Raw genomic sequence first — 13,210 nt, 5'->3', positions numbered from 1 at the left:
TTGTCTCCTTCTTTCAAATATTGCCCACATTTAATATGATGAATAATCTGGCAAGTTGCGCATGATTAAAAACAGGCTAAAACAGGTTAAAACAAATAGTTCTGTTGATTTAGTTTGACGTTTTGGTCACTTGAGACTTGACGATCTCTAAAGACTTTGCTGTGACGATATTTGGTGGCAGTCGGTTCCAATCCTTGACGGTGTTGATGAAGAAGGGCCATTTCTTACAGTCTTTGGTGGCTGGATGTATTAGAGAGGTATGGTGTCCTGTTTGGTTTGAGCTTCTTGTTGGTTTTTGTAGATATTTACTCTCGTCTATGGCTACAAGGTCGTGTGTTATTTTGTAACACATGATGAGTCGAGCTTCTTTTCGTCTTGTTTGTAAGCGTAATCTTAACTCAGTTATCATGTTGCTGACACTTGATCTATTTCTATGTATGCTGGTTTCATATCGTGCAGCTCGTCTTTGTACCTTTTCAATTCTATCTATGTAGTTTTACTGGTACGGGTCCCATACTATCGGGGCGTATTCCATTTAAGGTCTTACTAATATTTTATAGGCATGCTCTTTGATGGGTTTTGAGCTTATGTGGAGGTTTCGATGTAGGTAAGTAACCAATACTTCCTTCGGCTGGCTTTTCCTGTGATGTTGTTTACATGTTCTCCTTTGAAAAACTTTGGACCATAGATTTTCGGTTGATGATAATTGGTATGCAGATAAATCATGGGTTTTGGTGGAAAGAAAAAAGAGGGGTTGGGCGTATTAACAAAGTCATATCACTTTGACCTCGACTGTGATACCCCTATGACATAGTAAAACATTATCCAATTTATAAAGTAAAGATCCTAACGTTTGTAAAGTATAACTTACGTTGACCTAACTTGGTATGCAGTTGCATCACCATGATCTTGGCTGTGGTATACCAAAGTCAGGTCACTCAGACCTTTACGTTGCCCCCTATGATAGTAAAACATTTGTAACGTGCAGGGAGTCATACACGCCAGATGGTACTTTGTGTACCCGTAGATCCGTACCAGGGTTACTTCCCTGGATTTGTTGTGTATCGTTGGCTAACCCTTACATATGGTAACGTGTTTCCTGAACTAATTCAACCTTAGATATAAAAGCCTAACAACAAGTAACAAAAGATTACTTCCGGTAAGTATACAAAATGGAACCCTTAACCTAACAATGGAGTACAACACAAAAGGACGCTTAATTGGAGCTGTGACTTAACCTTACTTCAAAATAAGATTTATAACTATTTACCTATTTGCCTTTTTCACTCGCTGGGAGTTCCCCAAGGATACCCATAGCAATTCTCTCCATGGGATAACCTGACTCTTTAACTTGCAATGGGGCCTTTCTCTTAGGAATTGGTTTCTTTCTCTTATTACATGTAATAATGTAACTCCAAGAATCACCTCTAACACCTGGCCAATAAAAATTTTCCTTAATCCTAGCCAAAGTTTTATTAATGCCCAAAGGAGCAGCTGTCCTATTATCATGAGCAAACTCAAGAATTTTACGCCTTTCCTTCATTGGTATGACAACTTGTTTCAAATTTGTTTCCGGGTCTTCCCTAAACAATATACCATCTTGAACCTTCATAACATTCCATTGGGACCAAAGGGACTTAACAACATAACTGTGTTTGCCGGTTTGTGAGTATGAAGGTTTTGAGCCAGTAGTCAACCATCATATGACAGTCTGCAAGTCCTTGTCTGTTTCTTGCAATTGTCTTATATCTAGCTCAAGATCATCATCCTGGCCCCCCTGAAATTGTGCCATATTGACTAAGCCAGCTGCTTCCCAGTTTTCAACAAAGCCACACTGCTTACAAGGGATACGACTCAAAGCATCGGCATTGCGATGTTGGATATCTGGTCTTTGTTTAATAACCAATGAACTTATAACTTCCAGCCAACCGGCTAGTTGACCCTATAGGTTTTTGAATCTAATGAGCCATTGTAATGAGCTGTGATCTGTATTTATAATAAACCGCCTACCGTACAAGAAATGCCGAAAATGTTTAACAAAATGGACCACGGCTAGCAGTTCCTGCCTTGTAACACAATACCGGCGCTCTGTTTTTGACTGGGGCACTGACTAATTTGCCTTTCAGCTTTTCAAAGACCTCCTGACTATCATTTGTCCACAGAAATTCGCGACCCTTTTCGGTCATTTGGTGTAAGCTCTTAGTCGTATCTGAGAAATGTATTATGTACCGGCGATAATAACCACACAAACCCAAGAAGGATCTGAGCTCTGTCACGTTCTGGGGTACTGGCCATTCCTTTATACACTTAATTTTATCGGGGTCGGTAGCAACACCCGATTCTGAAACAACATGTCCGAGAAAAGTAACCTTTTAAGCAAACAAATGACACTTTTTGGGTTTGAGTTTGAGCCCTGCCCCTTGTAACTTTACAAAAACCTTGCGTAAATTATGTATCATTTCGTCAAAATTCTTAGCCATAACTATGATGTCATCTAGATATATGAGACAAATGTCCCATTGGAGCCCTGCCATAACATTCTCCATTAGACGCTCAAAGGTGGCAGGGGCGTTAACCAGACCAAATGGCATACAACGAAATTGATAAAGACCCTTCCGTGTGACAGGCTGTTTTAAAGCGATCTGATGGCTCAACTTCTACCTGCCAATATCCAGAACATAAATCCAAAGTTAAAAACCACTTGTTTCCTGACAACTGCTCAAGCAAATCATCAATTCGGGGCAAATGATATGCGTCTTTGATAGTACATGCGTTTAACTGTCTATAGTCTTCGCAAAACCTAGTGGTCCCATCTTTCTTTCTTACCAAAACTATTCCGGAGGACCATGGTCCTTCCGAGGGCTCAATAATGTTTCTTTCCAACATATCGTTAATATGTTGATCTACCTCTTCCCTAAGACCTATTGGGGTGCGCCGTGGTGGCTGCTTGATTGGCCTTGCAGCACCAGTGTCAATCCTGTGTTTAACAATATTTGTTTGTCCAAGATCCGAATCTGAAGCGGCAAAAAGATGCTTAAATTCCAATAACAACTCTGTGACCTTGTCTCTTTGTCCATGTCCAAGAATCTCACTAGACCTATCTAATAATTTTTCCAATTCATTATTAAGAGCATAACTCTTGTGATTGTCTACCTGACTAACCACTTCCGCTCCACTGAGATTTCCGACCACAGTACCGACATTTAATATTTGGACACTGTCACTTATATTCAACAGCCTAACAGGAACTGATTTATCAGACATTACAACAGACTTCCCTACAAGAGCATTTCCTCTATCAAGAAATTCTTCACTGGGTTCAATAATGCCAGTCACCTGAACAGCTGAATCTTAGTTCAGTTCTTCACCCTGGATTACTACCTCGGACCTTGGGGCTATGCTAACTTTATCTTTGACTGCCACCCGATAAACGCCTGATGTAACTGACGTATAATTAAAAATTAAACTTCTGCTGGTTTTTTGTATGTGTATAGTTCTGTCAGACTGACCTATCATTAACCATGCATGATCAAGTGTCAATCTAACACAGAAGCAATGATTATATTAATAAACTGAACGCCAAAAATCTCAAAAATGTCATTGTCACCACAAAAATGTTTCATCTGCATACTATCTTTTCACAAACATGAAAGCATTTGAAGTCAAGGTCAAATGTTCGTCAGACTTAAGGGTCATCATACACTTGCAGTGAGGTGAGTGTTTTGCTCCATGTCAAAGCCTCGCTGTAACTTTAAAATTAAAAACTGCTTTTCTGCAGTTTTATTCACTATTGCTTAGCGATTTTCTGTCATTAATTGATAATGACAGATTCTTTCTTTTCAATTAATGGAAAAACTTTATCACCAACAAGAGGCAAAATATATTGAACCTATTGTACATATAGTAACTGATAGACAAACATCGAACCTTTCAAAAAGAATAACCCAGAAATTGACTATCGTTGAAAATGTATTTACATTACTTAGTTACCTCATTAGCTATGAATCCTTTTAATAAATGTTCACATTTGATATTTATCACTTTTATTAATTAAAACAAGAACTTATCATGAAAACTGAATATGGCTGAGGAATTAAACCTACCTTATGATATGGTTCCATTTTGGATACAATGGACAAATGAAAAAAATATTCGTTGAAAACATTTCTTGATTGTTTAATCGAAATCATGTTGTCAAAGAACACACATATATATAACATCATAGCCTTAGAAATGGACAACCAATCCAACTACATGAAGAAATCTACATATGTCACTTGATATTAAGTAGTGTTTAGTTATTCAACCAATCCCCTAGTTACATTAGAATAAAAAGTTATAAAGTTTCAGATTAATTATAAACTAATGAACTGATCATTGATGTTATACTTAAGCTTACTCAAGACTTACAAAATGCCTGTACCAAGTCAGGAATATGACAGTTCTTGTCCATTCGTTTTTGATGCGTTTTGTTATTTGATTTTGCCATGTGAGTATGGACTTTCCCAATTGATCTTCCTCTAAGTTCAGTATTTTTGTGATTTTACTTTTCACTGATCTTCAAAAACCTAGATTTGGTAGCTGTGATAGCTAAGACAGGATGGTAATCAGTATTTCAAAACTGAGATTTCTTATTATTCTTGGTATGTATTGTACATAAAGGCAACAGTAGTATACCGCTGTTCAAAACTCATAAATCCATGGACAAAAAACAAAATCGGGGTAACAAACCAAAACCGAGCGAAACGCATTAAATATAAGAGGAGAACAACGACACAACACCGAAACGCAACACACACAGAAACAGACCAATCATCAGACAAAACACCACGAGAATAACAAATGTAACATGAAAACCAAATACATGAATTTGGGATAGACAAGTACCGTGCCACGTCTTATCTCAATATCTCAAAAATAAGAGAAAACACAAACGACTCAACGTTAAAATGCAACACAAAGAGAAACGAACAATATTATAACAATGACCATCTTCCTGACTTGGTACAGGACACTTTTAAAGGGGAATAAAAGTGGTGGGTTGAACCTGGTTTTAAGGCATGCCAAACCTCGCACTTTAATGGCAAAGTTAAATACAACACCGAAACGACAACACAACACCACAGGACCACAACACAAACAAACAGGAGAACATATTAGACACAGAAAAACATGATTAATAGATAACAAAAAGCATCAGGTCCAAAATTCAATACGCCAAAAACGCGCCTTGCCCACACAAGACTCACCAGTGACGCCCAGATATAAAAGATATACATGATGATATAATGAAAGTCATAAAGAATCAAAGGGCTCAACACGAAAATTGAAATCAGTCACTCAAGGTAGGAAATTTTTACATGTATACTAACACCAATTCACATGATTATATTTCCCTTTTTGTATATCTTAAAACTGATTGGCTAGAAACAAAAAAGTTAATAAACTGTACAATATGAGTCATTTGACCTTAATCTAAGATCACAAGATCATTTGCTCCAAGGCGCACCTGCGCACAAAAATATATAAATATAAGTCAATTGGTATACCCGTGAAACAACTGTGGAAACCGTTATACTTCATATATATTCTTAGTGATAAGGCTTCTTCCTCCACTGAATTCAACCCTAGATATGCAACCTCGTTACATCCGGGGTCTTCTAAAAAATTATATCATAATGTTAATGCAGAAAGTTTTTTTTTTGTTTTTATTATTGCATGAATTTTTATAGGGTAGGTAATCATAGGTTTCCCCTTAAAAATTTGAATTTTAAGCGCTATTTGTATGCAGCATTCCCTGAAATTGTATTAATGAATCTTACACTTATGTCGATTAAATTACAATTACGATAATAAATGCACCCACAATTTCAGATTTATGATTTATAATCACATAATCATTAAATATTTGCTTATCTTTAGTGATCAAATAATCATAAACTAAAAATACAGTCCTAGGTAATCAAATAATCATGAAATATTTGGCTTAATAATCAAATAATCATTAAAAAAACGGCCAAGTAATCACATAATCAAAAACCCCATGAGGGCCCTCATTTATAGTGCATTGTTTCTAATCACTTGTAAACAGTCAAATCATTAAATGACACTGACTATCTTCGTTTAAAGCAACTTTATTGCCCATTTTAATAGAATGAGTAAGTGGTCATAATAGGGTAGTTGATGAAAGTTGATGATGAAAAAATCTCATCAAAATGATAGAGTTGGAGCTAAAATAAGAACCCCCTTAAACTTACATACCTTTCTTGTTTAATGAAAATATTCTATCTTAAACTAATTAAGAATAACACAAATATCGAACTCAATGGCAATTTAAAAAAAGTGGAATTCCATGAAAACTGACAAAATTGAATGGCATCAATCAATGGAACAAGTGAAATACAAATATTCCGACTTGGTATAGACATTTTCCAAAGGAAAGGGTGGGTTGAACTTGGTTTTATAGATAGCTAAACCTAAACAAAAATAATAGGCAAATATGACAATAACTGGAATCCATAGAATATCTGTAGAAGAAAGGCGAAAGATACCATAGGAAAATTCAAACTCATACGTCGAAAATTAACTGACAACACCATGGCTAAAACGAAAAAGATCAACACACAAACAATAGAACATGAAAAAAAAAACATAAAAAATTAAAGATTGAGCAACACAAACCACACCAAAAAAGGTGATCTCAGGTGGCTCAGAAGTGTAATTATATCCTAATCCATATGCGTCACCCGTCGTATTGCTCGTGTTGGTAAAACCCCTGTTTTAGATCTAATTCGGTAGGTCACATTCGAGTAGAAGGGACGGGGTTATAGTTACGACATAAGGAACGTATCCGTTATCTTCTGTGAAACGGTTATCCCATAACGGTCAACCAACACGAGAAGGCGTCAATAAAACTTACGAAGGGATGATTTCTACTTCACCATTTGGAACTCCTGGTTTAGTTGCTTCCTTGTAAGCAGCAACCCTCTATCAAGAAAATCATGACTGGAAAATCAAACCCTAGAATAGTGTATCAACTTGGAGATATATACTCCATATGTAGGCGCTGCTGGAATGTTCCTACAGAGAGATTGCAATTTCACAATTAGGAAGCGTTAATCATCTCTTTTGTCCTAAAGTTTTGTTTGCAACTGACCCTGGTTGTCAATTTCTAGATTTAAGTCAAAAATCTAAGGCAAACTTAACTGTATCTGTTGTATCATGTATCTCAAGTTAAAAGAGATAGATGCGTTCAACTTAATCACCAAATTTTAAATTATTTAGTGAAAGATCATCATCTCCATATAGTAGAAAGTAAAGTGAAAAAATACTGCAATCTTCTTCTTTTCCTACTAAGATGTTCCTGTGTGAAGTCCGACTTATATGAAGGAAGGAACAAGTTGTCAAGAAGAGAGGCACAGTTTGACTGCTGATAGAATATTTCTTTAATGCTTTGAAGATTAAAAGTTAGTCCAAATGATTATATTCATTTTAGCTTGTGTACAATTACGACGTAATGATGACACCTTTTGCAAAGGATTTTCTGCCGCTTAATTTTATATTTTACAGATACTTTGGTACATTTTCTCATAAAACATGTCAAGTGCTTAAAATGGCAAGGAATTGTACTCCATGTCTTGCATGCAAAGTACTGTTTTAACTAATTTAAGTTACTTTCGCGAGTAATAAAATAACGATAATAAAATCCGTCACGCATATGCAATGAGATCTTTCCTTATAAAAAAAAACATCAAATAGTATACTCAATGAAACCCAATAGTTATAACATATTGGTAAACATTCAATACTTAGAGGGTACATAAATATCAAAGTGTCTTCAAACAGGAAATGATCGACGACGCATCTGAACATTATTTAATTGAGAGGTGAGAATAATGAAACTGAAAGTTTTATGCTCAGAAGATATCATAAATGTTCAGACTATGGTAGTTCAGAAAGTGAGGGCAAATCTAAAATAGCTAATCACAGTAAAAATCCTCACAATAAAGATGAAGCTAAATACTGAATCATTACTTCAAACAGAAGCTAACAAATAAGCAATGAAAAATGTATGCTAAAATGGTAACAAGTAAAATAACAAAACAACCGAACTCCGAGGAGAATTCAAATCGGAAAGTCACATATCAAATGACAAATCGAAAGCTCAAATGCATCAATCTAATTGAAAATAACTGTGGTCATAATCTTGACTTTTTACATGCATATTCTTATGTAGAAAATGGTGGATTAAACCTGGCACGACAAGAAGTTGGACAATTTATTTTGCTAACAACGAACCGCATTAATTCAAAGTATCTAAAAATCGAAATGATGTCTGACAGATATTAGAAGCTCACACATTAGAACTCATTACTGTCATTCTGTGGACTGATATAATGCCCATTGTTGAAGATTGTACGATGAACAGTAAAACAACAAAAGCCTTTCCCCATTCCTTAGAAGTAGCGTTAACATGGAAGAAACTGCCAAAGTAGATTTTACCAGATATAAAATTATTCCATAATACAAAAGTTGAGTGAAATTTTACATCATTTTTATTTTGATAGTGCACAATATATATAATATTTTAGCTAATGATATATGCAACTGAATAAAAATAAGATAACATGATATATATCATAAGTTTTAGTTCAAGAAGATAATACAGTTTTTTCTGCAACCAAATTTTGGAAGTTTTCATATTTGCCTTTTTTATTTGTCATTATTCTGTAATGTTGAAGAAATTTCTTTATTTTTTACTTTGAAACACATTGGTTTGTTTTGTTTTTTCCTCGGATATACAAATCGTTTATTTTGTATACATGCATAAGTGATATTATATGATGTCCTATTTAATGTTTATCAAGTAATAGTTTTATTTGATCCCAAATTGAAGAAGAAATTTCTGAAATATGCATGTCAAAAAATAATTTTCAATGTGGAGTTAACGTTATTTTCCAAGAGAACATTAATTGTTTGGTTGATATTTGTGATGCAGAAACTTCAATGTATTATCTTGTATATATTTGTTAAGTACAGCATGTGTTGTCTTTTGCTTGTATTATTTTCTAAAATAAATATTTTGTCCTATTTTGAAATCCTATTGGTTTTTCATAAAATATATATTTAGGGGGTAAATGCAAATGTCGTTTGATACCATTTTTCTTTTTCTATCTTTAAATTTGAATTTTTATCAGCAATAACCATAATTATAGAACTTGCGGGTCAACTTTGACGGATCCCGCGCTCAATGCTGAAGGGTTTTAAAACCCAGCCTTTATTTAATATGCTATAATTATCTTAATTAAATGGGTCGTTTTTTCTTGTAAATAAGGTTAACCCAGTTTCGGTGAATTTGTCAATTCTTTCTTCTCATGGCAATGATTATAGACATCTACAGAAAAGTTTTTGTAAGTCGTACCAGAAAGGTCTATAAATATCTTGTCTTGCTGATAAATGATGCTATGTTAAGTTAGACTTCTATCTACCTTTTATAGTTTCTAAATAATAGACAGACAACAAAGCATTGGCAGATTTCGTCTTTAAGATCAAAAACTCCACAAATGATTAAACTGACAATTTTGATCATTTGATTTATTTGTAAATCTTGTTATTTGCGCTTATTTATCTGTTTTGGTTTTGCAGATAATAGTAAAAACAAAATCTGCATTGAAGGCCAATGTCTTAATGAATATGATTTCAACCATGTTTGCTATGTAAAGTTCTTCTAGTATGATAGTATTTATGATGTTAGGAAAACACGTGAATATTTATAAAAATCGTCTATAAACAGCAAAAACTCCAATAATGAGTTGTTTGGCGAATTCAAATATGTTGAAAATATTGTATTGAACAGACTTTCAATCACCTATTCTTACTAATCAGACAATGTATCTCAAGGTTAAGCTATGGAAATTTATAATGCAAGATACAAAACAAATAGCGATCACATTCCATATATCTTAGCTAGGTCATATTGTAAACATTACGTTTTCAATAATAATTTCCCGGTTCGTAATCCTATGGATAATTCAAACTTTGCAGTGATTGACCATTTGACTGCCACACATATTTTTTACAAACTCGATAATATATCTCAATGTTCGGCTATTGAAATCTACAAAGAAAGATACAAAACAAATAAATAGGGATTATATTTCATATATCTTAGGTCTAATTGTAAACATGTTTTTTATAATAATTTCCCGGTTCTTCATCCTCACAACCAATACAACCTGGACAGGATGGTTTCTTCTCATACAAATAGAAGTGGTCAGGTAAAAAGAATTTTCTTGCCATTGCTATCTGTTCTTTTGTTGCCTTCTCTTCTTTTACAAATTCAATACCATCAGTTATAATATAAGAATCATCACCTCGCCTTACTGGTGATTCCTGGGTAGCGACAGAGGATTCAAGTTTTGCTTTGGCATCGTCAAATGCCTTTTTAAAACCAGTTGCTATTTCTTGATTTTTGAATTTTACAGCTAATTGTTGCATTGCAGGTTCAACATCAGAGAAATCCATGGCGAACCAAATCCATGCTTTTCCGTCAGTTTTTGGCATAGGTTTTAACTCTAATTCTTCGATTAAATAATGATTCAAACATATCTTATAAATTTGTGCTCGACGCATCAGAAGTCTAACTTTTCCATTTTCCGTATGTTTGGAAATTTTAATATCACCTAGTCCACGTTCTTTCCATTCGCCATCAGCAAATCTAAACAATTTAGAACGATGTTGAAATAATACTTCTTCGTCTTCTTCTCCAGTGACAACATCAACAGCACTCGGTAGTTCAATAATCGGTTCAAAATGAATGTGATCATCATCTCCGTCTTTATTTAGGTACATCCCCTCAGCATTGGTGGGTGGAGACTTTGGATCTGCATCTATTGATGGTGACAATGTAAAATTGAATCCACTGCTGCTCTTCTCTGGTGTTACAGTAGCAGATGGTTGTAATGTAAAGTTGAAACCTTTGGCTAGAGCATCTGCTTTATTTTTATCTGCGTTAGATTTTGTTCGTGTGAAATTAAAACCAGCTGTATAAGTTGTTTGAAAAGTGAATCCAGAACCAGCTGTATCAGTTGTTTGGAAAGTGAATCCAGAACCAGCTTTGATATCAGACTTCCCGGCTGTTCCAAAAGTGAATCCTCCTTTTCCACCGAAATTAAATCCCCCACCGGTACTACCAAAAGCTGAAGACTTTTCCCTTTCTTTCGGTAAGCCTTCTTTTGTAACTCCTGGCTTCAACGTACCACATGCAGGACATTTGGAGAACATCACCATTATTTGAAATAAGGCAGCCATCACATCTACAGACACCCTCTTTAGGTTTGAACAAATCGCCAAATCCTTTCTTTCCTTCCTTCTCTTCAGACTGATTAGAGGATTTAGCCTCCTCCTTAGTAACTCCAGGTTTAAGTGTTTGACAGGCTGGACATTTCAGGGCATCACTATTATTAGACATTAGACATCTATTACATTTCGATTGTTTAGTCTTAGATGCATGATTTTTTTATTAGTTGTTAGTGGCTTTGAACTAGCTGTCAGATAACTGCGAGTACACTCAGATCTGTTCATTGTATCTTTTTGTGTCGGGATGTATAAGTACCCGGCCACGTCCACTTGTATTTTTGTCTATCTGATGAGTTACGCCTTTTTCAACTGATTTTTATAGTTCGTTCTTATGTTGTACTGTTTTACCACCACTGTCCCAGGTTAGGGGGAGGGTTGGGATCTTTTCGGGGCCTTTTATAGCTGACTATGCGGTATGGGCTTTGCTTATTGTTGAAGGCCGTACGTACGGTTACCTATAGTTGTTAATGTTTGTGTCATTTTGGTCTTTTGTGGATAGATGTCTCACTGGCAATCATACCACATCTTCTTTTTTTATATTAAATTAAGTATTTATAAAAAAAATAACCACAAGATTTCCAAAATGTCAAATTAGAAATTTCGTAGTTAAGTTGGCAGTTATTTGGACTGGACTAGAGACTAGTGCACCCCTATGGAATAAAGCAATACCCCCTCAAATGCCTTTAAACAGTTTTGGTTATTATCTCAAGTGACAATCATCTGTTACGTTATAGATCATGCCCAACTATATATAACAACAGCTAGAACTTGATATTCGAGGGAAGCTAATGTGGCCTTTTAAACTTTTTTGGATTCGAGCGTCACTGATGTGTCTTTTGTAGACGAAACGCGCGTCTGGCGTATATATACAAAATTTAGTCCTGGTATCTATGACTGTATGATGAGTTTATTTATGATCGTTTATACCAGTGGCGGATCCAGAAATTTTGATAAGTGGGGGCCCACTGACTGACCTAAGAGGGGGCCCGCTCGTCACGCTTCAGTGATTCCCTATATAAGCAACCAAATTTTTTCCCAAAAAGGGGGGGGGGCCGGGCCCCTTGGGCCCCCCCTAAATCCGCCTCTGCATACGCCGGCTGCTGATTCTAAATCAAAAAAAGATATGTGCCGGAAGTACTTACCGAGCTAACCCGGATTAAGCCGTCTTTGCAAACAAGCTTCTCTATTAAGGGAATAGACCACTTTCGAGTTCATCCGTCACCGGGAAAAACTCGTCAATTATACGCGCTTTTATCACCGTCATTTGTGCGTTTTGGGGCGTCGTCACTTCCCTTACAATGTTGAGCGAGTGGTTGGAAAACTATAATTCTATATTATACGAATTGTTCGGCAAATTGAATTCTCAAAATTGACAATCAACACTGCTGTCATTAGGGAATTGTCAGTAAGTACCTACAGAGCAACCATTATTTCTAGTTTATCCTGCACAAAGACGATCACTAAGACGCTTGATGAACGTAAATAGTGCAGGGATACAGGCGACCCCTCTATCTGGTAAATGACGTCATAAAGGCGTGCATAATTGACGAGTTTTTGCCGGTGACGGATGAACTCGAAAGTGGTCTATTCTTATTGCCCCTTACATGACTCTAAGATTAAATATTTAGCATGAGTTTTGAAGGGACGGTCGTTGTTCACGTCTGTCCGTAAGGATTTTTAATACTGGTCAGTGTTACCCTGATTTCCGTAGAACTGTAAAACTGAAAGAACACAATATTGTTGTCATATTAATATAAAACATTTTTATTTTTTATGATAATGAACTTACTGTTTTCACACACTACAAGTCACTATACTGTTAGCAAAAACATGCAATGTCAATGATTGAATG

The 13,210-nt window shown here is 35.5% G+C and overlaps 1 protein-coding gene across 1 annotated transcript; it reads right to left on the bottom strand.

The window, feature by feature from the left end:
* Positions 1–8,537: 8,537 nt before the first annotated feature.
* LOC139522989 (uncharacterized) lies at positions 8,538–11,521 on the bottom strand. The gene has a single exon (XM_071316693.1). It carries the CDS (start codon positions 11,308–11,310, stop codon positions 10,174–10,176), a length of 1,137 nt encoding a protein of 378 aa, XP_071172794.1. The 5' UTR covers positions 11,311–11,521; the 3' UTR covers positions 8,538–10,173.
* Between the last annotated feature and the right edge of the window lie 1,689 nt (positions 11,522–13,210).

This window comes from Mytilus edulis, chromosome 5, assembly GCF_963676685.1.
Source record: "Mytilus edulis chromosome 5, xbMytEdul2.2, whole genome shotgun sequence".
Lineage (NCBI taxonomy): Eukaryota > Metazoa > Mollusca > Bivalvia > Mytilida > Mytilidae > Mytilus > Mytilus edulis.
The sequence above is the reverse complement of the archived record's forward strand: the minus strand, read 5'-3'. Positions and strand labels throughout refer to the sequence as shown.

Coding starts and splice junctions, on each gene's coding strand:
- LOC139522989 (XM_071316693.1), bottom strand. CDS start 11,310: ATGGCTGCCTTATTTCAAATAATGGTGATGTTCTCCAAATGTCCTGCA.